The sequence below is a fragment of the Chiloscyllium plagiosum genome, unplaced genomic scaffold, assembly GCF_037043375.1.
Source record: "Chiloscyllium plagiosum isolate Xiang-an unplaced genomic scaffold, Cpla_swu_hap1 HiC_scaffold_5, whole genome shotgun sequence".
NCBI lineage: Eukaryota > Metazoa > Chordata > Chondrichthyes > Orectolobiformes > Hemiscylliidae > Chiloscyllium > Chiloscyllium plagiosum.
Window position 1 is genome coordinate 31,392,129 of NW_028270143.1, and position 26,791 is coordinate 31,418,919.

The window sequence follows — 26,791 nt, forward strand, 5'->3', positions numbered from 1 at the left end:
TTTATCAGCAACACAATGGCTGTTTAAAATACTGTATGTGAGACACTTACCATCCTTCCACTCTCGAGTTGCAGGGTGTATAAAACCAAACATCTCATCCGTGCTGATGGCCTTTGGGTTAAGATCATTCCAGATAGGTTTCCGTTTCATGTTTCCGTATGTTCTGTACAAAGTCTTTAATATCTATAAGAGAAATCCATGCATTAATTGCTAAATTTGAAGGCATTACACAAGTACAAGATTTGTTATTGCGTTACCTGACGTTTTTCTGTTAAAAAGTTATATCATGTGTAAAAATGCATTTAAGATGCTGCTGTGCATTCTGATTTCTGACACTAAAATAAAACTGATGTTAATCATTTCCCACAAGCATCCGAACTTTATTCTACCGATACACAAGGCAAGCCTACCACAATGATACGATCGCATAAATCACAATTCTACTTCCATTCCTACATTCCTTCATAACCTCGTTTGCCAAGCGCTTTTAACATTTTAAACATTGAGTAAATGGTGCTAAGGTTTCCAGCATGATTACCCTCTGAAATTTAGTCAAACACAGAAGCCTGAGACTACCACATTCATTAAGCACTCAGTGCAAAATGTAACTTTAAAATGATATTTGGCAAAAACGGTATGGTCAGCAGTAACATGGGTCCCTTGAAAAATGGCAATGGTGATATTGCTATCGAAACCCCATCTTTAGCAAACCAATGGCTTGCTCTATGGTAGCCCTGATGAATGACATGGTTCCTGTTATCACTCTCCACTATCTCCATGGAAACATTGCTAACAGGAGTCAGCAGTCAGGTCTTCAGTGGATAGTTCTGACTCCCACCAGACTTCCCTTTGATGAATGAAGATTGAAGGAGTTGATTAGATTAGATTCCCTACAGTGTGGAAACATGCCCTTCGGCCCAACAAGTCCACACCGACCCTCCGAAGACCAACCCACCCAGATCCATTTCCCTCTGACTAATGCAGCTAACACTGTGGGCAATTTAGCATGGCCAATTCACCTGACCTGCACATCTTTGGATTGTGGGAGGAAACGGATGCAGACAGGGGGAGAACTCCACACAGACAGCCACCTAAGGCTGGAATCGAACCAGGGCCCCTGGCGCTGTAAGGCTGCAATGCTAACCACTAAACCACCGTGCTGCCCCATCTTGTGGCAGCTCTCTGGATATCTGGAGCAGACTTGAATGATCACCTGGCTGTGATAACAAAGATGCTGCACGTATATGATTCATGAAGATTCCAGGATGATCTGAAGGAGCCTTGGTTATCATATGTATGCAATCAACCACCGCCTGGGCATTTAAAATCTATTCAACCCATTGAAGCTGACATTTCAGGTTTGAGTGGCCTCATCCAAGATGATATAATTGGAAGCCTCAGTAAGCAAAGCATCAGAGACCAAGGTGATTCAGTTATGTAAAAACAATGACTGCAGATGCTGGAAACCAGATTCTGGATTAGAGTGGTGCTGCAAAAGCAGAGCAGTTCAGGCAGCATCCGAGGAGCAGGGAAATCGATGTTTCGGGCAAAAGCCCTATGGGAAACTGACTGTAATATGTCTTCACATTCCAGGAAGAGTTGGAAGCAAAGGAAGTCAGGGCGCTGGTGCCTCTGACAACCATTGGCAATGCATGGCCACCTGGTCCTCCTGGGTGGGTGTGTGGTTCCATGGTCAACAAAACCTCTGAGCTACCTGCTGCAAAAGCCTGCATCTCCTGAGCTGTGTTCTGACATGATGAGAAGCTCGTCTTTGGCCTACAGATTCTGTGCCGGGTGTATCATCTTCTTCCTGCTGAGCTCTCTTTCCATTCCTGCTGTTTTGTGCACCAGCATGGTGTTGCAAAGACAGCTGTTGCTACTGCAGTTAGGAACAGGAGTGGGTCCTCAGCCCATTAAACTCTGCCATTCAGGTCAACCACGCTGCTGTGGTGGCTGAGCCTGCTGCTCCCTCTCAAATGGTCCAAACTCCTGTGGAAATAGGTTAGTTGAAATTTGCAGGGAAATCTGGCAGCCAGGAATTTAAGATTCAGCTTGAATAGATCCTAAGGCACTTGAAAGTCAGTGCACAAAACTGTAATTCCTCTGAAGCTAGTAATGCCAATCCAGCACAACTAATCAGTACCTTCCCCTGTGGCTGAACCCCCAAGCTTGCTGATTTTAGCCTTCCACGTTCAATCAACAATGGCTTGCTGCTTTCACTCACCTCCTGCACCGTGATGAAACCACAGAACCCATGTGTTGCTTTTGGTGTAAATCTCACTGCAGAGTTTCAAAGACATACTTAATTGGCTGTCACATATTTAGTTTGTTTCCCAGCAGAGTTTCACAACTCGCATCAGAAACTGCCCAAGTGGAAATGGGAACAGGGAGGAATGAAACAGGATCCCACTCCAATATCACTTTTTGGGGACTTAATCTTTTACATGCACCTTTGGCTTGGAAAATTCTGCAACATAACCAGGCATAAACAAATTTAAACACTCGCTTTATTTTGGAGCTTTCGGCTATTAATTCAAATTATCCAGCAGTGCCCGTGACAATCTAGACACAATTGCATTTGTTGATCAACAGTGAAAACTATTATTTTGCATTCTAAATTCTGTTCTTTTAAAATGTTATGATCATTTTTGACGTTATATTAGGAAAACATGATACTTTGTCACGTACTGTTTTCCCTTTCAGTTGTAACACAATTTCTCTTATCCTCATATCAGCGTTTCTCTTATAGAGTCAGAGTCATTCAGCATAGAAACAAGTTCCTCAGTCCAGCTCATCCATGCCGACCAAGTTTCCCAAATCAAACTAGTCTCACTTCACTGCGTTTGGCCCATATTTCTCTAAACATTCTTATTCATGTACCTATCCAAATGTCTTTTAAATTTGTAACAGTACTTGCATCTACCACTTCCACTGAGATTATTCCACACACAAACCACCTGGTGTGAAATGTTGTCCCCTCAAGTCCCCTCTAAACCTTTCTCCCCTTGCCTTAAAAATATGTCCCCTAGTTTTGAACTCCTCCACCCTAGGTAAAAGACCTTTGCAAGTCACCTTATGATTTTATAAACCTCTGAAAGGTCAACCCTCAACCCCCTATGGCCCAGCCTATCCTTATAATCAAACCCTCCAGTCCCGGCAACATCCTGGTAAATCTCCTTTGAACTCTCTCCAATTTAATAATATCCTTTCTATAGCAGGGCGACCAGAACTGTGCACAGTATTCCAAAAGTGGCCTCACCAATGTCCTGCTTTACTTTACTACTTTATTAGAGTTATACTTAATAAGAATTCATTTTAAGAAGAGTAATCAAAGTCATTTATACTTCTGATTTTTTTATGATACAAATTCATTTTAAGGCATGTGGCTTGATAGTATATTTCACACAAATATGAGGTCAGGAAACTTCAAACACATTCATTTGTCAGAGCACATATCTCGGACTGAAAGCAATCAATTAAAAACATCATTTGTGCATATCTATCCTATTATAGTTAAAATGAGTTTTACAACTCAACAGTAATATGTTTAAAAGTAACAAAAACTGTAATAGCTACTGAAAGTTAATGAAGTGTGTGGGGTTAAGTGGGAGAAGAACTTTTCTGATAACTGTGTAGCGCAAATAAATAAAAAGCTTAGATCGTTTCAAGTAAAATACAAACATTTGAACAGGTGCCTATATCTTTTAAGCTCTCTTCTATGGCTGAAAAGCCTTCAAAAGCTCTTTCTCTCTCTCGCTCCAATTATGACACCCTACACATTGGTAATTTTAATTGCTCAGCCATTTCACTTGCCTTGGACGTCATCAGCTCTCCACCTTAAATCTCTCCACGTTTTCTCAAAGATGCTTCACAAAAGTACTTATTGACATAGCAGGAGGAATGACCAAAGGCTACCTCTTACTGTGGATCAATGTCAAATATTAGTGAGTAATGGACTTGTGAAGACTTTTGGGATCTATTGCTATATTGAAGTTACTTTACTAATGCAAGATTTTACAGGTCAGACTTTTCAGGGTAAAGTCTGGCCCAGGGCTGACAAAAAGACAGATAACATCCACATCGTTTAAGTACCAGTCTCATTCCAGTGAAACCCAGACACTGCATTAATTTTACCATATTCTGGGGTCTTCACTGAAATGAGACTGTTATATCTACAATATACATACGATATATACAGTACAAAACAATACATCCCTACAGGGATGGTGCAGGAGGGAGGGATTCCGGTATCTAGATAACTGGGGTTCTTTCTGGGAAAGGTGGGACCTCTATAAACAGGATGGTCTACACCTGAACCTGAGGGGCACCAGTATCCTTGGGGGGAGGTTTGCAAGTGCTCTTGGGGGGGGGGGTTTAAACTAACTCTGCAGGGGCATGGGAACCTAGACTGTAGCTTTAGGGTGCAGGACCTGGAGTGTAGGGAGGTTAGGAACATGGCATCAATCTCAAAGGAGGGTGCCTGTAAACAGGAAAGTGGCTTGAAGTGTGTATACTTCAATGCAAGAAGTATACGAAATAAGGTAGGTGAACTTGCAGCGTGGGTTGGTACCTGGGATTTCGATGTTGTGGCAATTACGGAGACATGGGTAGAACAGGGACAGGATTGGCTGTTGCAGGTTCCAGGGTTTAAAACAGGGTTTGTGGGCGGCACGGTGGCACAGTGGTTAGCACTGCTGCCTCACAGCGCCGGAGACCCGGGTTCAATTCCCGCCTCAGGCGACTGACTGTGTGGAGTTTGCACGTTCTCCCCGTGTCTGCATGGGTTTCCTCCGGGTGCTCCGGTTTCCTCCCACAGTCCAAAGATGTGCAGGTCAGGTGAATTGGCCATGCTAAGTTGCCCGTCGTGTTAGGTAAGGGGTAAATGTAGGGGTATGAGTGGGTTGCGCTTCGGCGGGGCGGTGTGGACTTGTTGGGCCGAAGGGTCTGTTTCCACACTGTAATGTAATGTAATGTAATTTAAATGTTTTAGTAGGGTCAGAGGTGGGGGTAAAAGAGGGGGAGGTGTGGCATTACTTGTCAAAGATAGATTAGATTACATTACAGTGTGGAAACAGGCCCTTCGGCCCAACAAGTCCACACCGACCCGCCGAAGCGAAACCTACCCATACCCCTACATTTACCCCTTACCTAACACTACGGGCAATTTAGCATGGCCAATTCACCTGACCCTGCACATTTTTGGATGTGGGAGGAAACCGGAGCATCCGGAGGAAACCCACGCAGACACGGGGAGAACGTGCAAACTCCACACAGTCAGTCGCCTGAGGCGGGAATTGAACCCGGGTCTCTGGCGCTGTGAGGCAGCAGTGCTAACCACTGTGCCACCGTGCCGCCCACACGGGTGGTTGTTATGGGGGACTTTAACTTTCCAGATATTGACTGGGAAAGCTATAGCTCGAGTTTGTTAGATGGGTCAGTATTTGTCCAATGTGTGCAGGAGGGTTTCCTGACACAATATGTAGACAGGCCAACAAGAGGTGAGGCCATACTGGATTTGGTTCTGGGTAACGAACCAGGCCAGGTGTTAGAATTGGAGGGAGGGGAGCACTTTGGGGACAGTGACCACAATTCGGTGACTTTTACTCTAGTGATGGAGAGGGATAAGTGTGCACTGCAGGGCAAGAGTTATAAGCTGGGGGCAGGGAAATTATGATGCGGTGAGGCACGACCTAGGATGCGTGGCTTGGAAAAGTAGGCTTCAAAGCATGGGCACAATTGATATGTGGAGCTTGTTCAAGGAGCAACTATTGAGTGTCCTTGATAAGTATGTACCTGTCAGGCAGGGAGGAAAGGGTCATGTGAGGGAGCCGTGGTTTAATAAGGAATTGGAATCCCTTGCTAAATGGAAGAGGGCGGCCTATGTAAAGATGAGGCGTGAAGGTTCAATCGGGGCGATTGAGAGTTATAAGGTAGCCAGGAAGGACCTGAAGAGAGAGCTAAGAGCAGCAAGGAGGGGACATGAAAAGTCCTTAGTTGGTAGGATTAGGGAAAACCCTAAGGCTTTCTATAGGTATGTCAGGAATAAAAGAATGACTAGGGTAGGGATAGGTCCAGTCAAGGATAGTAGGGGGAAGTTGCATGTGGAGGTTGAAGAGATTGGGGAGACACTGAATGAATACTTTTCGTCAGTATTCACTCAGGAACAGGACATTGTTGCCGATGTGAATATTGAGTCACAATTAATTAGAATGGATGGCATTGAGGTATGTAGGGAAGAGGTGTTGGAAATTCTGGAAAGGGTGAAAATAGATAAGTCCCCTGGGCTTGGTGGCATTTATCCTAGGATTCTCTGGGAAGCAAGGGAGGAGATTGCAGAGCCATTGGCCTTGATTTTTATGTCCTCGTTGTCTACAGGAATAGTGCCAGTAGACTGGAGGATAGCAAATGTGGTTCCCTTGTTCAAGAAGGGGAGTAGGGATAATCCTAGTAACTATAGGCCGGTGAGTCTCACTTCTGTTGTGGGCAAAGTCTTAGAGAGAATTGTAAGGGATAGGATTTATGAACATCTGGATAGGAATAATGTGATCAAGGATAGTCAGCATGGTTTTCTGAAGGGCAGGTCGTGCCTCACAAACCTTATTGAATTCTTTGAGAAGGTGACTAAGGAGGTAGACAAGGGTAAAGCAGTAGATGTGGTGTATATGGATTTTAGTAAGGCGTTTGATAAGGTTTCCCATGGTAGGCTACTGCAAAATATACGGAGGTATGGCATTGAGGGCGAGTTGGAGGTTTGGATTAGGAATTGGCTGGCTAGAAGAAGACAGAGGGTCATAGTTGATGGTAAAGGTTCATCTTGGAGTGCCGTTACTAGCGGTGTTCCGCAAGGATCTGTTTTGGGACCATTGCTGTTTGTCATTTTTATAAATGACGTGGAGGAGGGGCTAGAAGGTTGGGTGAGCAAGTTTGCGGACGATACGAAAGTCGGTGGAGTTGTTGACAGTGAGGAAGAATGTGTCAGGTTACAGCGGGATATAGATAAGTTGCAGAACTGGGCAGAAAGGTGGCAAATGGAGTTCAATGTAGCTAAGTGTGAGGTGATTCACTTTGGTAAGAGTAACAAAAAGACGGGGTACTGGGCTAATGGTCGGATACTTGGTAGTGTGGATGAGCAGAGGGATCTTGGTGTCCATGTACACAGATCTCTGAAAGTTGCCACCCAGGTAAATAGTGCGGTGAAGGCGGCATATGCGTATTGGCTTTTATTGGTAGAGGAATTGAGTTCCGGAGCCCTGAGGTCATGTTGCAGTTGTATAAGACTCTGGTGCGGCTGCATCTGGAGTATTGTGTGCAGGTTTGGTCGCCATACTATAGGAAGGATGTGGAGGCACTGGAATGGGTGCAGAGGAGGTTTACCAGGATGTTGCCTGGTATGGTAAGAAGATCGTATGAGGAAAGGCTGAGGCACCTGTGGCTGTTTTCATTGGAGAAAAGAAGGTTTGGTGTGACTTGATAGAGGTGTACAAGATGATTAGGGGTTTAGATAGGGTTGACCATGAGAACCTTTTTCCACGTATGGAGTCAGCTATTACGAGGGGGCATAGCTTTAAATTAAGGGGTGGTAGGTATAGGATAGATGTTAGGGGTAGATTCTTTACTCAGCGTCGTGAGTTCATGGAATGCCCTGCCAGTAGCACTGGTGGACTCTCCCTCTTTATGGGCATTTAAGCGGGCATTGGATAGGCATATGGAGGATAGTGGGCTAGTGTAGGTTAGGTGGGCTTGGATCGGCGCAACATCGAGGGCCAAAGGGCCTGTTCTGCGCTGTATTTTTCTATGTTCTATGTTCTATAATATCTACAATACATGCAGCATAGTAGCTTTACTTTGCCAGAAGTGGCTCACATTCCACCATTGCAAAGCTCTCCTTTACAAGTCTCCATTTTGGAGGGTAGAACTCATTACTCACTTGGTAGTGTGTAGGCTCAAGACTCAACACCATACAGGACAAAACAGTTTACTTGCAAATACTTCTCCTTCAGGCTTCAGCTCTGACTATGGTACGTACTATCTGGAGGATGCATTACAGCAACCTACCAAGCACTGCCTTCTCTCCCCCTCACTGTGACTCAACCACTGAAAAGGACAAGAACACTTTCATCTCTAGGTTTCCCTTGAAGTTACACTGCATTCTCTTCAGTTTTGAAAGCATCATTATCATAATGAATGTAGCAATTTTCAGAACATAGAGTCATAGAGATGTACAGCATGGAAACAGACCCTTCGGTCCAACCCATCCATGCCGACTAGATATCCCAACCCAATCTTGTCCCACCTGCCAGCACCCAGCCCATATCCCTCCAAACCCTTCCTATTCATATACTCATCCAAATGCCTCTTAAATGTTGCAATTGTTTCAGCCTCCACCACATCCTCTGGCAGCTCATTCCATACACGTACCACCCTCTGCATGAAAAAGTTGCCCCTTAGGTCTCTTTTATATCTTTCCCCTCTCACCCTAAACCTATGCCCTCTAGTTCTGGACTCCCTGACCCCAGGGAAAAGACTTTGTCTATTTATCCTATCCACGCCCTTCATGATTTTATAAACCTCTATAAGGTCACCCCTCAGCCTCCGACACTCCAGGGAAAACAGCCCCAGCCTGTTCAGCCTATCCCTGTAGCTCAGATCCTCCAAACCTGGCAACATCCTTCTAAATCTTTTCTGAACCCTTTCAAGTTTCACAACATCTTTCCGATAGGAAGGAGACCAGAACTGCACGCAATATTGAATGGTCAATAACTACAAATTTCTCAATACTGGTACAGTGGGCAACATGATGTTCAATTAAATCAGTAGTGGTTCTACTGGTAGCATTCTTGCCTCTAGGCCTGAAGATTGTGGGCTCCATCCCACTCTGTAGGTTTGAGCACAAAAATCTCGACTGTCAATCCAATGCTGTACTGAGGGACTGTCACACAGTCTGAAGTGTTTTTTCTCAAGTGGACGCAAACGTTTGTTTGACTCTATTGCAAAGAATAAAATTTGCTCTCACTGTTGCTGTAGCCTCAGTCCTGATGAAGGGCTTATGCCCAAAACGTCGATTCTCCTGCTCCTCAGATGTTGCCTGATCTCCTGTGCTTTTCCAGCACCCTACTCTCAACTCCTCCCTGTTGCTTTAGTCAATATTTATCCCCCAATCAAGCCCACAAAAAAAAAGATTACCTTGTCATTATCAAATCTGTGTGACGATGCCAGGTTTCCTAACTTTACAATAGCAATTACTCTCCAAAAAAAACTTCATTGAATAGAAAACATTTTGGGGATTTGTGCAATGTATTATGTAACTGTTCAAATTTATAAAAAGAAAACATACCAGTCAGTTTATCTACTATTCAGTATATGCATACAACCTAATGTCGCAACTGTTATTTCTTGTGAGTAATCTTACAGATCAGCAGACTGTCTTGCTCACCTGACTTTTTCCTGTTCCAGCATTTCCAACTACAAAGACTGAATGACGGACAGCCAACAACTCTTCTAGCTGAACCACCTAGGATGAAGGCAACATTGACAACCATAATTATTTAAACTAAAAGAATTGGTTAGAAGACCACACTTAATGTTTAGTTTTGTAAAAGTGGTTATAATTAGCTACGCAATTTAGCTTCTTGTTTCTATGACTGTTAGAGGGCCTGCCTCTGCTATCATTTGAAAACGTTTGTCTCATTTTCATCTAAAATATCTATTTTGTTTATCACTTCCTCAAAGGAGTCTAATGAGTTAGTCAAACTTGTTTTCCCTTTCACAGAACCATGCTGTTGTCTCTGATTATAATGAGATTTTCTAATTACCTCACTATAAACTCCTTAAAAATAGAATCTAGTATTTTAGTAAGATTAATGTTAAGTTAACTGGTATGTAGTTACTTACTTTCTGTTTCCCAACATTTTTCAATAGAGGAATTACATTTATGACTTTTCAATCTGATGTCACCTTTCCAGAAATTAATGAATTTTGGAAAAATTTTAAAAATGCATTTGCAATCCCAATAGCGACTTCCTTTGGGGCATGGGATGAAGTCCATCAGGACTTAATGACTTCTCAATCTTTACTGCAAATATTCCAAACCCCACCGTTCCTCTCTAAACACATACACAACCCAGTAACCTTTCCCCGGTAGTTGTTTTAAATTCCTCCCTTTCTTTCATCATTTAATTTACAAGTATTTCTGAGATGTTATTTGAATTTTCTACAGTGATGACAGATACAAAATATCTGTTCAACATTTCCATCATTATCTTATTTCTAATTAACAATTCCCCAGACTCTCATTAGTTACACTTATCCTTTTTGGCTACTTGGAGAAATCTTACCATTGTCTTTCATATTTCTAGCTAGTGTCCTCAATTCTCCTGTTCTTCAGAGTTTAACAAAGAAAACGCCTATGACATAACAGCACAAAGCTAACTACCCTTTAAACAAATGTGAACAGGGTGTCCAGAGATTCCTATAGGCCACTGCTTTCATCTTGAAGGAAGCATTTAATTCTGAGTGTTTTACTGTAACCAATATTCGTGGGATGCAAAAGTATTACAAGTAGGACCTGTCACTATCACACCACTGACTTAATCTCTACATTTCAAACTGTTGAGAAACCACTGTTTTCACTCATTTTATTAACTCACCTCCACCTACCATGTTTTCCAGCCTAGCAACCCCCAAAACATACTGTCCATTATTTTTGTAACATTCTAACCTACAAACAAATAGTTACCTATTGATTTCTTGGACTACAATAATTTCTCCTGCATTACGATTAAAACAATGTCTGATTTTCCTTTGACAAAAATGCATCTCTTACTCATTAGTATTCAAATACTAATCATGGACAGCACCACAAGAAAATTGTGATTTGGAACATAGATTTAACATGGCACAATTCAACGAAGGCGTACATTTTCCAGTTAAATAAAAAAAATGTTACTTTAATGACAAAAGGAAAAAGGTGCTTGAAAGATGAAAGATTTCACACCTTGAGGATAAAGCTTTCTTCATGCTGTAGGCTGAGTTCCAGAGTGGACTGTCTGACCATCTGTTCAAATTCCTGGTCTCGCTTTCTAGGAACATCCAGGGTAGGAAACAGATCACCAGTCAGCCCCATAAAAATGGGCACATCATCGGTGATAATCTTTGGCAAATTGAAATCCCTTAAAGCACGCATTAACACCTTGTAAAAGAAAGAACACGTTTTACAATAACTTTCATCACAGGGTTGTAGCAATATTAGAAAAGGAAAAAAATCAAAAATTATTGAAGTTACACTGAAGAGCTGGCTTGACTCCAAACAAACAGTATCAGAAAGTTATTTCTGTCGATTCTCTATGTGTCCGTATCTCTCCCATTGAAGAGACCAGAAGACAAACAGAAAGAGTATTTACAGGGTGAAAACTTCGATGATATCAATTAGTGTAATTATTATAACCATTCCAACAGATTATATCCACACTATTCTACACTGCCAATTTATATTAACTCTCTCATGGGCGCCAGACTGCTGTATAAAAGTAATCTGAATCATCTAAGGTCAGGGCCATAACCTAAACAACTGAAATGGTCCTCTGAAGCAAAATATTACAAATGCTGGAAATCTGAAATAAAAACAGAAAATACTGGAAACACTTAACAGATCTGGCAGCATCTCTGGAAAATGAAACAGAGTTAAATGGAAGTCATGCCCTACTGTTGCTGAAACGTCAAATTAAATAATCTTTTTTTTATATTAATTATTATTTTCATTTGGACATTTGAAATTCTCACTTGTACTGGAGCAATTTTCTTTCAGTGCATTATTTTTTCAGAAGTATTAATTATTGTATGTACCTTTAAGCAACTCTTTTGGGTTCACTCAGCCATACACTTTCCGGGCATGTTTACAGGGCATGGTGTTGTTGTAGCAGTAATTTCTACACTGGGGCAAAACTACACTTACCTCTGGAATCTTCCTTTCAATTAATGGATCGGGAAAGTTGAAATTTTCAGCTAACTGACTTTGGCTACAAGACCTAACTGAAAACAGGAAGTGCTAGAGAAACTCAACAGGTCTAGTAATACTTGCAGAGAAAGCATCAGAATTAATGTTTTAAGTTCAACATGACCTTGCTTTGGAAATCCTTCGGAAGAATAATATTGGACTCCGCATATTAAGTCTGTTTCACTCCCCACTGATTCTACCTGATATGCTGAGCTGCTCAAGCTCTTTCTGTTTTTAACTTTTGATTTCTATATTCATAGTATTTTGCCTTTGTTGGATACAAGGCAGTACTGCACTCAGGGTAAATTACAAATTTCCCTATGGAAATAAAATAGGCTAAGTTAAATAGGTAGAGCAAAGGTGATCACAGTTAGATTATGAGTACAATTAAATTCTAAAGAATCATAGGACAGGGAGAGAACAGAAAAGAATGAGGGAAAGTGGAAACAGAATAAATGTATGCAAAATGCTTGTTTATTAGTCACAACCCATTAACTATAAGTCAATAAAATCCATCAACCCAAAATAGACAGCAACTTCTCTGAACTTGCTCACTATCTCAGGATTTAAAGTGGTCTGAGAGAGAGACTGCATGATTTATTTATTTCTGAATTACCTGATCTTCTGGTCTATTTTTGTCTCCTCTCTTAAGTGAGCCAGCAACAACTAAAACAGATTTCACTGCACGAAGACCCCAGTCATAATGATCCTTAACAAGAGACAAATTGAATGTTGTGAGCAACATACAGCAATAGATTGACATTTTAACTTGACAATTGTTGTGTATTTCCAACACTTGCTTGAGCAAAAGAAGGTTGAAAATTATAAGTAATGAAGCTTGCTTCATGACTAGCAATGACACATGACTCAATTTGTCAGTCCCTCTAAAACTGAACAATTCTCTTTTCTGCATTTATGTTATTAACACCAAGATGGCTGACAAAGATGGCCACCGGCTACCTGCATACCTGGCACTGATGATATTACACCACCACAACTGAATCTTCTGGCCACTCCCGAGGCTGTTTCCCCCATCCCCGGCTGCTTGCTACATCCTTTGCTGTATGGAATTGACAGTTCTTTGAGCGCTCTTCTAGGTCAACAGTTCCTTAATTAATTTCAGGACATCACATGCTTGGATGCTTCAGCAGTACGTTGCTGCACATTTAATAAAAGTACACCCTGACAATTGAATTCTTCAACATTGTAATGCCCATTGATGTTGGTGAATCGATACTCAGGCGTCTGACTGCAAAGCTGTGTTTCTGCTCAAGAGCGGTGTGTGGGTAATAAATGCAGCTCTTCCTTTAATTACTCACTCAAAGTTCGGGGAATTTACATTAGCAAAGGCATATATGTTCCACATTTAAACGAATGAATTTGAGGTTGGAGGACAAGAATGGAAGGTTCATGTTCCAAATATACAATCAGTTCTTTATAGATAATTGAGCTTTCTCTCCCTCCCACTAGAAATCTCACATTTACTAACAACTTGCTCTGATTGCTGAGATTAAATTTGGCCCTTGTGATATGTATAAATCATGGACTGAACACTGAAGACACAGTGAGATGAGATGATAGGTTGCAATATATTGCATCCTTTGGCTATCCATCCTTTGGCTATAAACAACTCACATGAATTGGAGTTTGAACATTACATATTCTAACATTCACTCTTCTGAAAATTCAAAAATGGAATTCTCAGGGAAGATACTACTACTCTATAACACTGATGTTAAATCAACAATACAGTTTTAGTAGGTTATCTCAAGCTTTTCCAGACGAGTGCCAACTATGTTTTCCAAATTGATGCATTCTTTTTCTACTGATGATCAGTTTATACCACAAATACCAAAGCATACAGAGACATGGCAAATAACACTGTTAGACTGAGGCCTTTATTGTTTGAATTCTAACTTTAAATGCTTGCTGACATGGCTGACATTTTAGTTCTATATAATTATCAGTATGGTGGGCGGTTAGTGCTAATGAAAATCTTTTCCCTTTTTGGAATTTTTAATCTTCATCTAATTTCCTGCTTATAATACATGACATCACAATTACTGTCAGTTTCATTGTGGGCAATGAAAGCATGCAGTTGTTATGACATTTTCTTACTACCTTTCAGTACTCCATGGGCTGTAATATACAAAACAAAAGTGACGACCTCTGGTCGCACTTAGTTGAGATGTTTCATTTTAAACAAAGCAATGGTTTCAAAACACGATACTGTGTCAGATGACCTTTAAAACATCTTGATTTTGTACACAAAATAATCATTAATAGGATATTCCACTATCAACGTTTACAAATTTAAGCCAACATTTCCTCGGAAATACTCCCACTCCATCGCAATTTTACTGGAAGTGTGCTGGAAACACCTTTATGGAATTTCTGTGCATTCTTGGTGGTGAAGCAGAAGAAATTCGAAGAAAACTGCTGCTCTAAAGTTAGCATCAAAACTATACGCTTAACATTAACATGCAGTACACCAAATGCAAGCATTTGAGATGTAATTTTCTGATTTTCTTAATGCCAGAAATATGCCTCATTAGCTGGAACATGTCAGAATCTCTGCTATATATTGCAGGCGTTTCTAAATTAAAAATCAGAAAATTATCTCATTAAAGTAAAATTCACATTGAAATACATTGAATTTCAAATGTTTTCATAAGCAAACAGTGATTATGAAAATCAGCATCAGCCAAAGAAATATTAAAAGGAAAACCTGTTTCGAAAGTAGCTCTTTACAAAGAGTATACAAAGTGATGAATTTTCTGGCCAACAACTTGGCATCTAAAAACCCTTCTGCAACCAGCATAATCTCACAAATCAGTTCAATATCAGGGACAACCATAGCACAAGGCCTAAAAAGAGAAACAAGATACATGAGACAAGATTCATTCAATGCATATACTCAACCATACTATGGAATTTATACACATTTTGCACATATCATAAACTAATAATAAACAATTTAAAAAGGAGCCCCTTCCTCAATGATGCTACAGGCATTTATGCTATGCACAGTAATTCAATGCAGAAATATCTCTTCTCATTGGATACACAGTGTTCTAAATAATATTAGCAATGGATTAGTTGCACATTGCTGTTGAAGAGATTGGGCTTTACATATGCAGAAGAGAAGAAACTATTCAAGGTGATCTAATAGAGATCTTTACAACTACGAGTGGGTTGGACAGGGTAGGTGTCGAGAGAATGCCTTCAATGGACAGACAGTCCAAACATAGAGCTGTAAGTACAACATGTTACAAACATGTTATTTTCAAAGATGCAACCACAATCCTGGAAGGGTAACCCCTTTCACCCTCCAGGTTGTATATGTGACAGCGATAATGGGTCGCCGTGTGAAACACCAGCGCACAGGCTCTTCCCACCAACACCCTCCACCTCACCCCAATGCCCACACTGAGCCTGCAACACCAGTCTGGATAAAGCACTACAATAAATTTCACTGACTTCAATTGGCCACTTCCTGCTAGCCAATAGCCAGCTGATCCTTGTTTTAAATTTGATGGCAATAGCCATAACACACTTCCTTAAACTGCAGTCCATGCATCAGTTCTAAGATGGTCCTCTTGTTTTTTTTTTGCCACAATGTTTTATTTGAAACATTAAACACCAAAGATGTTGAAATGAGTGCATTGTTCAAACAGAGGTGCAAATTACAAAGACAAAGAGAAAAAATGATCAGGATTTGATTGTTTTGGTTAAAAAAATGGATTATTAACTTCTGTGGGATCAAAGTAAGTGGGTAGTCCCTAATAACACACTATATATATTTTTAAACAACGTTTGTGCAAATTGTCTGCATGATAGAGTCACAAAAAGCAATACTCAAAAGGGGATCATTCTCATTTTAAGCGTTGGTATAAAAAGGGCTATAAACATTGGCTACTTTGGTTTACATTTCTCCCAGTTAAATGAAAATCAGTGATATTTAATGAGGTAACCTAATATCATCTGTGCTGCACTATCACTAGAAGTCAAAATTACTTATAGAAACATTCAACAGTGTGTGTTTGTGCACTGAAACTAAACTGTTTTAGACAGAGACTATTTTCATTGAAATGAATTTTGTTAAAGCTAACAGTGAAAAGTTTTTTTTCCCCCAATATGCTGTATTTAGTGTTTTGGTGGCTAGTATTTCTATTAAAAAATGGTGGGAAACATAGCACCAACCTGATCATGAAAGGAGCCTCACATCTATCTCCTGGTGACAGCAAAACTAATTTAATTGGGAGGGTGAAAGGAGTTGACTGCAGATTCCCAGTGGGGCAATGTCAAAATTACATCCAGTAATTAATCAGCTGACACTATTATTCACTCTGTGTTGATCAAGGGACCTGGCACAGACAGGCAGACCGCTAAAAGCTAACCACCACCCCCACTGCCCTTGCCTCTGCTTTCCTCACTCTCCTGCAGACTCCAACCAGACACTTCCCATCTTAACTTTGCTCTCTATTTGGTATTGATCCCACAATGGTCTGAACCACTGGTGGGTGTAATGCCACCAGCTGCCAACCTTCACATTGGCACGGATGGCATTAGGAGCTGCAGGCCTCTGATTGTCTAGCAACTCTCTGCAAGGTAGACCTCTATCACCAAGGACTCCAACCTGAATGGTAGATGACTCCATCAGACCTTCTCCCATGAAACTGACAGGGGGTCCTCACTGATCACTGCAGCAGACCATTGTCATCCCAACAGAACGACCAGAATATGGGCAGTACTTTATCAACTGTAGCAGTTATTACAAAAACATTTTTCCATCGCACTTACAAATCTCAGTAATCTGCTCCAACACTCAGTGGACAATACCAGCGGTACTCAAGATAGCCAACTACACTTGCCTGAAAAGTGCTTTAAGATTTTCTGGTAGTTCTGTTCGACCAGCATAACCAGGATTCATTGTTATAAATATGCCAACTGCAGATTTCAAAGAAATGTCTTCCCCAAGAAAAACAAATCTGTGAACAATAAATAAAATATATTAAACCATCTAAAATAGTATGCATTAATAAATGGGCAATGAAATTGGTTCATTTATTCTTTTACACTCACCTTTTCTTCTTGTTTTTGATGGCATCTTGTATTGTTTTAACCTGCACTGCAATGACTGACAAAACCTCAATGGAGATCCGATTAAACTCATCAAAGCAGCCCCAAGCACCAGTTTGTGCCAAACCTTTGTAGATATTTCCTATGGACTATACAATGCAAAATAAGTATTGAAAAATGTAGCAGCATTCATGAAAAGTCAATTTAGTTCATTTGGCATGGACAGTTTGTCTGCAATGCAAAGTGACACCAACAATGTGGGTTCAATTCCCACACTAGCTGAGCTTCCCATGAAGGATTCTCCTTCTCAACCTTTCCCTTCGCCTGAGGTGTGGTGACACTCAGGTTAAATCACCACTAGTCATCCCTCTCGAATGAGAGAGCACCCCTGTGGGCTGGTAAGAATATGGTGACTTTATCTTTAATGGTTATATTCAATACTGTTCACATCCTATTCTGCTGAGAAGTCAACTGTTTCACTCTTGTCCTGCTCAATGTTTGCAACTTCTTTTGATTTCATTTCAGATTGACAACATTTACAGTACTTTGCTTTGTGGTGTTGTTGTATCTCTTTTTATAAATAAAATAGAAGCATGATAACTAGCAAACATACCTTATAATCCATCTGTTCAGAACAATTGAAGACATACACCATGACACCTAGGGCACGCCCAAGATCTTTAATGGTCTCTGTTTTGCCTGTCCCAGCAGGGCCTGCAGGTGCTCCACTCATGGTTAAGTGAAGAGACTGTGTCAGGGTAATATAGCACCTACAGACCAAAAACTGTAGGTTAACTGACCTTAATTTAGCAATTGCATTAAAAAGTACAATGAAGGATGCAGAGAGATTGATTAATTTACATCAACATTTAACAAAACAACATCTACAGCACATAACTCTGCCTGTAAGTTAGTCAGGACCCTGTAAGTTGCAACTTGTTTCTCTTTCCATTGATTTCCTATGCTCACTTCCTATTGATTGCCCGCAAAGAAACTTTGCTTAAAGAACATACATATTTTTTAAACAGAAAGAAATGGAGAAAATAAGTTGCCTTTCCCTTTATTTATATCTTGTTCTCTTAGTAAACCTTAACCACACCCTCTCAATCTCCTTCTGTCTCGATCAGTCAATAAGTAACTGTATCAGAAAGCAGACTTCCAGTTTCATAATGGTTAATAATCAAACACATGAGGCAGTTTGCTGGCTTCTCAATTCAACTGTTTTCATTTTCAAAACTGAAGACAGCCATCTCCCCAACCACCCTCTTTCTCATTCCAATGGGTTATTACACATTCTGAAGGCAACATTAAATAAGAATTACAATAAGGGCATGATCTTCCCCTTCCTGGAGTATGGAAAAAGAGGAAACCCACTCCTTTATCACCACTAAGTTGTTGAAAAGAACGCCCATTGGTGATCTTCTCACCTGTCACCAATTAAGCCCTGTGAGTAGTCAATTAATGACCACAAGGGTTCGACTTAACATCTCCCCAAACAACATCGTTCCAAACAGTGAGAAAGGTGGCAAGCTTCCCAACTGTGCAAATACTGTGACCTGCATGCCAGGTTGAAGGGGCGCTACTGACTGTCCAAATCTGGCACTGTCTGAGGCACAGGAGTGGAGGAGGGAGCTTAAGAGGTTGAGGCCTGAAAGCCACCCTCCTGGCCTTGGCTCCAAATCCCAACCCCTACTCCTGATAACTATCTCTTATGAAGAGCACAAAATATATTTATTTTCTCACTGCAGGGTACCCTAAGAGTAGGCATGGGCTAGCAGATTTTAAAAGCCAGATACTGCAGGCCTCTGAATGGTCAACAATTTCTGACAGTCTGGGTAACCAGCGTCGTGGCTTGCGATTGGTCAAGTAGTACATGTGTTATCTCTTCATGTGCTGTTTGTGGGGCAATTGGACAAATTATTATGGTGACAGAGGTAGATTTTTAGTCACCACCTAACATGGCCGATTCATGACAATTTTTTAAAAATCTACCCTAATGAAGTTAAATGCTGCAGTTGTGAATAAAATAAAACAAATTACATACTAATTCATACAAATCTATATAAATGTCTTAGTTTCAAAACAAATCAATTTTATCCAATGAAACTTTTGAAATTTGTCCTCTCGGTTTTCAAAGTAATTTAAGGAAGAACAATTAATTGAAAGTTTGCTGATATATCCTGAGAGTATGGTGATGCGCTTTATATATTTCAATAAATCTACTCAGACATGTTGTGACATACCACCGGAGCAGGTTGGATTTGAAACCCAGGCTTTCTACCCAAAGATTGGGACAATACCACTGTGCCACAAGACCCTCTTTTTTTTTTAATCTGAACAGTTGCCTGGGATTCTCGATTATTTTTCTGTTAACATTACCACAATGCATTTATGTTGTACATGTTTTGAGAACATGATGAAAATTCAGTTCATTGTTGACAAAACCCAAGTTTTGGCTTTTCAGGGTGTCTGAGAACTCTATGAAGGAATTATAGAAGACATATGTGATACAAACAATAAGTATGTTTGCTAATCCCACTATTAAATTTTTCCCATTTTTACACCATTTAAGCATTTGCTTAGACAACAGATACACTAGTTATGATGAATAAAAGATCAAAGTAACTTTAGCAAGCACATTATTGTAAAAGTGATGAGTTTACATAAACAAAATCTACAATAATAAATGTGCAATTCAGGAATTTATAAAGTGAAAAGTTAACACAAAGTGATTGCAAACCGCCAACTGGAAATTAAGTTGCACTGAGATAAAGAACAAATAGATGTAAAATTTTTAACAAAATAATTTTTTTTTAAAGCAATAAATATATGCCAATCGTCATCCATGAAATCAGCTTTTTTCAAATGAGAAACTTGTCTTTGGCACCAGTAGCCTTGAAAAATGTTTTAGCTTAACGCTGTGACTGCAGAGTAGCAGCACATTCTATGTTGGGTACATTTTACACTTCATATGACACCTGAGAAAATTACTATTGTCAGTGGAAATCTAAGAGATAATAAGTTACAACCCTTGTAACAGTCTTTAGAAATAGCACTGCCATAACCTCTGACACTGCCATCTAGTGTTGCTATCATCTTTCAGATTAAGCATTGCAATGTTTGCAGATTAGAGTTTTCATTGTAACTTCAGTTCATAGAAAAAAATGTAAACATCTGCATTAGTTTTCTGTTCCTAAAGCATTAGCCTAATCTCTTCACATACTGATAATACTGTCCAGGTTCATGAATTTTAGTACCCTTCCTTGTGAAATGACATGCTTTCCTAATGTCACAATAATTTACACGATGACATTAGGGTAACACTGGATCAGAATTTCAACTTTGTGCATTTCTGTGCTACTTTTGGACGGGATGTTTGTGGGCTGAGAAGGCTTTCAGCCACAATTCAACTCTTCTGGGTTAGCACTGCCACTATCAGCCCTATGCAAAATTTGAATTTGCATCTCACACCCTCAAATCCCCATTTTCTGCTTGAAGAGGTTATGAGTTTGGGGTAAGCCTACTGCAGAGCTGGGAACATTCTGACAGATGAGTGTGAAATATTTTGACAACTTCAACTGTTATCATTAGGATGCTGTATTGTAAAGTCATTGCAACTAACTATAGTGAATCACTAAGGGACTGCTCTGAAAAGGTAAGATGACAATTACATCGACTAGCATTGTTTTAATTTTGAGATGCATTAGATCATTGTTTCCACTAAAGGAAGTGTCAAAATCTATTAAAAACAGGAAAAATAAATTTTCTGGTAATATTCGTGTACTGTTTTAGTAATATCAGGAGATCTTTAACTTTCGAAAAAAAAGTTCTGCATGTGGAAAATTTAAGTACATCTTACTCACTGACCACACCATTAATTTGTTTTCAAAGCAAGCTGCTTGCAATCTCATAACTTAGTTTCACTGTGTGATTGACAATGGCTTGATCTGATAGCTATGGCAGTTATGAATGCTTGGCTGAGTTTCAAGAGCTACATCAGCTTTCTTAGAAAGCTGTGTTTATATTTTGATTGATAGTTCTATGAGTTTATTAAAGAATTATCTGTTGTTAATGCAGTAAGAGAATGAATTTGTTTTTGTTACAACAAATTGACCACTTACTTGGATTTACATTTTTATCAAGATGTCATTCATGTATGAGAGATTTTATTTCAGTATTAAGTATGTTTGAATGGCAGTGCAGTTTATTACTAGGTTTACTTTTTCATGTCCATTTCAAAGACATCCCAGGGCTTGTCAATTCGTGGATACTAGGTTGCAGATATGAAGATATATGGGGGCATAGAAAGAATGTGGAAACGTGGAAGGAACATTGGGTATTAGAGAGTATGATGAATATGACAGGATATGGAGGGATCATGAAGGTATGGGGCATGGGTGTATGAGAGGAAAGGGGTTATGAGATGGAATAAGGTATGAGGGGACATGGAAGCACAGGGAATATGTCGTAAATGAGGGGTGAGGTTTAGAGAGCATGCGAATATGATTAAGATCTGGGCTGCAAGAGGTGGAGGTGAACCTGTTAACCACTCCACATTCATATTCACTTTATTGTGGCTCGCAAAACCTAAACCCTCCTAACCTCCACAAACCAGGTAAAGGTTTACAGGCAGGCTTGGAGGCACACTCTCATTTCTCCAGCTCAAAATAAAACCACTGGTCAAGATGTTCAGGACAGCGAGTAGTAGTAACATTACAGAGATTTTCATAAAAAGAGATGGGCTTTGTGGAGGATTTAAAGATAGAATATAACAGAAATGCCATTTTAGGTATGTTCAACAGATCACCAACTATTGAGAAAGATACAGAGGAAGACATTTGAATGAAACTAACAGAGAGATACAAGAACTATTAGATAGCAATGGGGGCTTTATTTATCCTATTGAAGACTGGGAGAGTAATAATGTAAAATCTAGTTAGGAGAAAAAATTTGTGAAGCATGTTGAGGAGTGTTTTCTTGATCAGTATGTTTCCGCCCAAGTGAGGAATCCCACGCTGGATGTGGATCTGGGGAATGAGACAAGTCGAGCTCATCAAATGTCAAGGGTCAATCCAGAGTAAAAATACTGAACAGGACAACCAGTGTCAATTGTTTGAGAGGTATATCAGAATGAAAGATTGTAGTGAAAAACAGTGGTGAATGATGGCTGCCTTTAAAGAACAGCTGGTTTGGTACAGACAGATAACATTGCTATAGTAAGAAACTCGGTTCATTTTATATTGGCCAATATAACACTAAGCAGTGCCACATGCATTATCCGCTATGGTGATATTATATAGATGTGTATATAAAGGTTAAGCATCTTGAGTTATCATATTACTCTATTGGCATGTAAGTCCTCCACATAGACATTGATACAGAGATTATCATACGACCACATTAATTTAACCTGTACCAAGTTGTTAACATATGATTAACTAATTCTTGAGCAATCGTCTGATGAAAACACTAAATAGTTTCCTCTATCTAATCAAACCAAGCAGGCCTAGTAGACCCCTATACTTAACAAGGATGGCGGCAACAAGCCTCCCGCATGGTGAGCTGCATATTTGGTTTAGCTATATGTCCAACATGGTGAATAGTGGTGTGGATTTCACTTAGCTACTCACACAAATGGTGGAGATCTTAAGATTTGCATCATCTTCAAATTTTAAGTCACCATCTCATGCAAATAGACAGCATTAAGGAAAAGCTAAATGTTTGAGAACTATCCAGAAGAAACACTCATGGCAAGATTCAACAAGGAAGAATTAACAATCAACGGTAAAAGCAAAACAGACCTGGTAAGCAATGTGCTACAGTGGAAGAGTTAGGAATTTTATGAAAAAGGAGAATTAGTTACTTCAGGGAAAACCTGGTGGGTAATCCCGAGTCAGATACAACAGGAGATCATACAGACATTGGAAGCTCTGTGATTCAAGTAAAATCTTTGGTTGGCTCAGGAAAACCTTTCACAAAATGTTGCAAAATTACATGCTGAGAAAGTGAAAAGAGAGTACATACAGCTCAGACTAAGTGTCGTTACCATAGCAGGCAGGTATTACAAGGCAGGCTATAGCAAGGGAAGTCAAAGGCCATGTAAGAAATTTAAATTGTGGTTGCAGATGGAAAACATCTCGAAGGCAGAATTGAAGCAACAATGGGACAGATAAGAAGTTGGTCTCACAGAAGAAGAATATTAAGAGACTTCATTAAGTTGACAGACAAGGCATGAGATTGTTGACTAAAATTTCATTCAAAGTATCAGACATTTATTTGAACTGCATGGAACAGGTATCCAGAAAAAAAAGTGAAAAAAACTAAGAAACATTATTAGAACCACATATACTGGATTTAATTCAGTAAACCCGTAAAGGAAGTGGGAATCGTTTATTCAGGCTGCGAGCAGTTGGTTTCACTCATAGAAGCCATAATAAAAACTAGAATGGTCAGTATTAGCTAGTGAAGGTGGAGTCCTCTATTTTAGCCACCAAGGTTTAGCAACCTTTCATTCAGGCCACAAAATGTGGGAAAACCCGAAGTTTAGCAGAGCAGCTGTTATTACGCTAACATAAAAAACCTTTTAAGAAAGCAAGATGAACAAATGCACAAACATAAAGGGGAGACATAGCATCATAAATAAAAATGCCTGGAAGATGCAGTTTTAAAGTGGCTTAAATAGAACATAGAATTGGACATCTTGAATAAAACAATTAAGCTGCAAAATTACTTGTAAATTAGATACTAAATCAGAAATCAAACCATTAATATTCTTTTATATACAATTCTGAGTATAGGTAATGGTGTTATTTCTCACTCAGGTGTAAAAGATGCAACAAATACTTTGAAGAGGTACTCAATGCCTTTTCAAGTTCATGTTTACTGGAAATCCCTTAAGGTTTCCAGGGTGTTGGAAACCAGACTAGACAGACTATTATTCATAGATAAGATTGGCAAGTTTGAACAAAATGCAATAGTTGAAAGATACAAGTGAAGTAAATCTGTGTTAGATGTTTCATCTATCTTGGATGAACTAAAATGCATATTAAAATACAAATATCCAGTAATACATGAGAACATTTGATATGACTGAAATGTACAATAGCCTGGCATACCAGCCTGATAATAGGTAACTGCAGCTGCAGTAATGGCCATTCTGAATGCTTATTCACAAAGTTTGTGAACAGGGCCAAGCATAAATTCCAGATAATAGGATGAATAAAATCACTCTGCCAGTGCAGCCAGTGTGGTAACAGAGGTAGAATATTATAAAAAGATGGAACTAATTTGTGAAAGAGAACTTAAAAGATGATATGGAAGAAACGAGGTACGACTTACTGAGTATGGCCATATATTACATGCAAACATTCAAAACAGTAACAGTAGGTGACTACTCAACCCAAAGTTTGTTTAAAAGAACTCAACCGTCATCACCTTTCCCCACCTCTACAGGGTATTTTGAAAGAAAGCATATCTTTATAAGCTAGAGATCTCATCAATAATTCACTCAAGCATCCATTCCAGAAAAAGGATATAAACTAAAAGATTTGGGGGACATTCATTGCAAGGTGTTGGGAAAGAACAGTGAAGGATGCCTCCAGACAAACTGTAAACTTTTAATCAAAAGTATTTTTTATTCTTTTATTGGATGTAGGTGTCATTAGAAAGGACAACATTTGTTGTCCATCCCTAATTGCCTTGGAATGAAGTGACTTGTTCCACCATTTCAGTGGGCAGTTAAGAGTCAACCTCATTGCTGAGTCTGGAGCCATATGTGTGTAAGGATGGCAGACTTCCTAAAGGACTTTTGTGATATAGATTTTTTTTAAAAACAACAATTAATGGTATAATCACAAAATCCCTACAGTGTGAAGGTAAGCCATTCGGCCCATCTGGTCCACATCGACCATCTGAAGAGCATCCTCTCCACCCCCCTACTCTACCCCTGTAACCCTGTATTTCCCATGGCTAATCCATCTAGCTTGCACATCCCTGGACACTATGGACATATTTATGTTTACCATTACTGAGATTAGCTTTCAATTCCAGATTTTATTGAATTCAAATTCTACTAGCTTCCATGGTGAAATCTGAACACTCATCTCCACAGCAACAGTCTGGGCCTATGGATTGATGACATGGTGATATTGTCAATATGTTATTGTAATAAAGGACAACACACCATTTGCCTCCCTAATTACTTGCTGTACCTGCATACTAACTTTGTTATTTATACACCATCCTCTGTACCCTCAGGGCTCTGCAATCTCTATTCAAATACTACACTGCTTTTTCTTCCTGCCAGAGTGCACAAGATAATATTTTCCTACATTATACTTCAACATGCATAACAGTAGTATTGAAAACTCACTTAAGCTGTTTCAATACTAAAGATACCCAAAGGAACTTGAAAGGGAAAGAGGAATAATGACAGAGTAAGAATAAAGCCAGGCCTTGAATGAGGCACATTGAATCACATTTGCAATTGAGATTTATAACTAGATGGACAGCATAACATGTTCATTTGTAACAGGCACTAAGCAGCCTAATCATCAGTCTTTAAAAACAGCAACAATCATCTTTCTTCATTGGCACTTGAAGAAGCAGAATTGCCTCCCCTGGACCTTATGTTGGTTAGCTCAGTGTGGGAGCTTGACACCAGCAGTTTGTAAATGAGGTCTGAGCCTGAAAATTGCATTGATCTCACATCTAAAGTATGACTTTAGCCACAGACTGTCCATAACTTGTTTGTTGCCCAGCCAGTGGGAAAATAACCCTCCTATTTGCAATGCCATGAAAGGTCAACTAGCAATAATATAGTGTCAAAATACTGTGTAAAATAAATGTTGAAGTTTGAATCTTAGAATGGATGAATAATATTTACCTGTCAGTCAGTGGAGTAATCACCAGTCGAGAAGTGTTCCCTAAGTATTCATCAAAGTACTGAAACTGAGCATCACATATGTTGACAAAGCAGTGCTGCTGGACATTGTCCCAGCGATGTCGCAATTGAGACAGCCAGGCAAAGGCTTGGGCAGTTGTAACCTGTGATAGAAAGCCACATATGCAAAGATCAGTGACGATATAAAGACAGTCAACTTTATAAACTGTGAAAATGGAAACATCAAATTCAAATGATATATCTTTGTTTAGATTTGGGTGTTGACGACTTATTAAGCTAAGCACTTATTGCCCATCCCTTAATGCCTATCTGAACATGATGGTGAGCTACCTTCTTAAACCACTGAAGTACGTTTGCTGTATGTAGACCTACTCTGCAGTTTTGAAGACCTTATGATGAAGGGAAGGTCACGGATGAAGCAGCTGAAGATGTCTGGGCCGAGAACACTACCCTAAGGAGCTCCTGCAGAGATGCCCTGGGGCCAAGGTTACTGCTGAATGTGACTGGTCAAATCTGTGGCAAATAGATTTCAATGCAGGCAAACGTAGCTATTTTAGATATAAAATAGACAGAACAGAGACCTTTCAAAATAGTGAAAAGCGAGAAACAATGGAAGCCGAAAGAATTTTGGCATCCAGGTAAATATCATTAACAGGTGCAATCAATAATCCAAGAGGTTTATGGAATGCTGGACTTTGTATAAAAAGGATTCCTATGCAAAAGTGGGTTAGAAGTCATTTTTCAGTCCAAAGAGTCAGGGTTATTCACAGACCGGAAGTGCTGAGATAAAACTCTAAAGGAGTTACTTGAAACTC

General features: G+C 39.7%; 1 protein-coding gene across 3 annotated transcripts in view; it reads right to left on the reverse strand.

Moving 5' to 3' along the window:
* The window catches only part of LOC122550241 (dynein axonemal heavy chain 11-like), a 286,822-nt gene extending 260,714 nt beyond the window's left edge, over positions 1-26,108 (reverse strand). For 2 of the 3 annotated variants that reach the window (XM_087987074.1, XM_087987075.1), the window contains exons 1-9: positions 25,959-26,084; positions 17,688-17,844; positions 17,078-17,223; positions 16,867-16,983; positions 14,721-14,859; positions 12,609-12,701; positions 10,994-11,188; positions 9,434-9,511; positions 51-183 (exon numbers count right to left, since the gene is read on the reverse strand). In XM_087987074.1, coding sequence (XP_087843200.1) covers positions 51-183; positions 9,434-9,511; positions 10,994-11,188; positions 12,609-12,701; positions 14,721-14,859; positions 16,867-16,983; positions 17,078-17,223; positions 17,688-17,807 — 1,021 coding nt within the window. In that variant the 5' untranslated portion in view covers positions 17,808-17,844; positions 25,959-26,084. Of the gene's footprint in view, positions 1-50; positions 184-9,433; positions 9,512-10,993; positions 11,189-12,608; positions 12,702-14,720; positions 14,860-16,866; positions 16,984-17,077; positions 17,224-17,687; positions 17,845-25,958 lie in introns of all 3 variants that reach the window. The other variant, XM_043690997.2, reaches the window with a different exon arrangement.
* Between the last annotated feature and the right edge of the window lie 683 nt (positions 26,109-26,791).